At 40.2% G+C, this 2,257-nt stretch overlaps 1 protein-coding gene across 1 annotated transcript in view; it reads right to left on the bottom strand.

Moving 5' to 3' along the window:
- LOC115230875 (adhesion G-protein coupled receptor G2-like) overlaps positions 1 to 1,414 on the bottom strand; it is a 14,272-nt gene extending 12,858 nt beyond the window's left edge. The window contains exon 1 of the mRNA XM_029800988.2: positions 1,277 to 1,414. Coding sequence (XP_029656848.2) covers positions 1,277 to 1,350 — 74 coding nt within the window. The 5' untranslated portion in view covers positions 1,351 to 1,414. The remainder of the gene's footprint in view (positions 1 to 1,276) is intronic.
- Between the last annotated feature and the right edge of the window lie 843 nt (positions 1,415 to 2,257).

Genomic DNA, 2,257 nt, shown 5'->3' with positions numbered 1-2,257 from the left:
TATATACATACGACAGGCTTCTTTCAGTTTCCGCCTACCAAATCCACTCACAAGGCTTTGTTCGGCCCGAGGTTATAGTAGAAGACATTTGCCCAAGGTGCCACGCAGTGGGACTGAACCCGCAATCATGTAGTTCGTAAACAAGCTACTTACCACACAGCCACTCCTACGCCTATATGTAATATACGTAGTTGGTTCATTAACAATAACGCTATGTACGATATCCACTTTTTTCAGTCTACACTGTATTCAATATTTAATATTGTTAATATCCAGTCGTTACGTAGAATGATTTCTTGGACAAAAAAGGAAAGGGCCATCTGCATTGATTAAAATTCTGTGTTGGGATTTCATGGTATCTTCTTTACTCTAACCGGAAATGCAGTTTATAAACCATCTACTGCTAAAGGTTCAAGGAAATCTCCTCGGCGAATTTGCACATAGAGCCATTTTTGGGAAGTTAATTAAACAACACACACACACACAGTTATACACACATGTGTGTTTCTGTGTGTATATGTGTGTATGTGGAGGCGCAATGGCCCAGTGGTTAGGGCAGCGGACTCGCGGTCGTAGGATCGCGGTTTCGATTCCCAGACAGGGTGTTGTGGGTGTTTATTGAGCGAAAACACCTAAAAAGCTCCACGAGGCTCCGGCAGGGATGGTGGTGATCCCTGCTGTACTCTTTCACCACAACTTTCTCTCACTCTTACTTCCTGTTTCTGTATTTTCAAAGGGCCGGCCTTGTCACTCTCTGTGTCACGCTGAATATCCCCAAGAACTGCGTTAAGGGTACACGTGTCTGTGGAGTGCTCAGCCACTTACACGTTAATTTCACGAGCAGGCTGTTCCGTTGATCGGATCAACCGGAACCCTCGTCGTCGTAACCGACGGAGTGCTTGCGCATATGTGTGTATGTGTGTGTTCATGTGTGTGTGAGAGAGAAAGTGACAGAGAGAGGGGGAGTGGGGGTGTCTCATGACACCAGCACCCACATGATAGCAGCGCCCCCTCAGTCTTCTCTTTCTTTTTTTTATCATCCTTCCTGTGGGTAAAAAAAATGCCCCTCCCCCCAAATTTGTTCAATCGGAAATTTTGATTCCAGAATATTGTCATAAGAGCGACAACATTCTGGAATTCTCTCTTCATCCATGGTTTTTCCTGCACACAGCAACCACATCGATCGGACCAATCCGTAAGAACTCTACGAACTGACGGATGTTGCTTCTCCGTATTTAAACAGTTTATGAAAGAAAATAGAAACTGAAATTCTTACTTGCAACAAACATGAATTATTATTGTAAGAATGAGGCAGACAAATGATATTCCGCAGCCAATGTAAGATGTCATAGATAAGAGGTGACTAGTTTCCCCCGATTTCTGGTAGACATTCTGCAACAGAAACAAACAACAACGTATTATCTCCTTTTCCCATTCCTTCCTATGTCGGTCAATAATTATATAAATTATGAGTGTATAAAGTGTTGATGTAGAATGTTGCGTATGTGTAAGCTGCATTAATGACAATATTAATAATGGGCCGTCTTCCACTGCATGTTGGATGAGAGACAGTTTCACCGAATTCATTATGTATATATGGGATGTGTAACTAAAAGTATGAGATGTACCACCAACTCATAGATTTTTAGTTCAAATTCAATTAAGATGGCTTCGTATATTTTATCAGTCCAGCTAACTGAGGTTGCTTCACTTAAACCATATCTCACCTGAGATAGACCGATGTCATTTCTTTCTCATTCCTTTAACACAAAGTAGATTAAGATCAATATTCCACCAGCAGACCTTGATGCTGCATGATTCAGTTTCCTTTGCATAAAGCAATATTCTTTAACAAGAGGATGTGTCCACTTCAGATGTTTTGGCCATGGATACTATAGATTATGAGTCATGACAAAATAGATATGACAGCATTTTCGATAGGTGTTCGTCTCATTTTGGGTCAATATATAACATGGAATATGTGAAAAATGAATATTAGATAGAGGAAGAAATGGGAAATTGAAATTATTTTCGTAACGAAGAATTAGAGAAATGAAAACATTAATAAAGACAACAAGTGAATTGATTCTGTAATGTTTCTGATAAAAACTGACAAAGATAGACGCAATATCAGTGACCTGACGATTTAATCTCGATCCTTGTGGCGTCGGTGATATTGGAAACTGGTATGGAGTGAACTAGCAGTTTGAATTAATTCAAAAATCATGTAGCTACAATATGTGCCATAGATAGGTGC

The sequence above is a fragment of the Octopus sinensis genome, unplaced genomic scaffold (genome assembly GCF_006345805.1).
Source record: "Octopus sinensis unplaced genomic scaffold, ASM634580v1 Contig16613, whole genome shotgun sequence".
NCBI lineage: Eukaryota > Metazoa > Mollusca > Cephalopoda > Octopoda > Octopodidae > Octopus > Octopus sinensis.
Note: the sequence above shows the minus strand (reverse complement) of the source record. Positions and strands in the feature narration are given on the sequence as shown.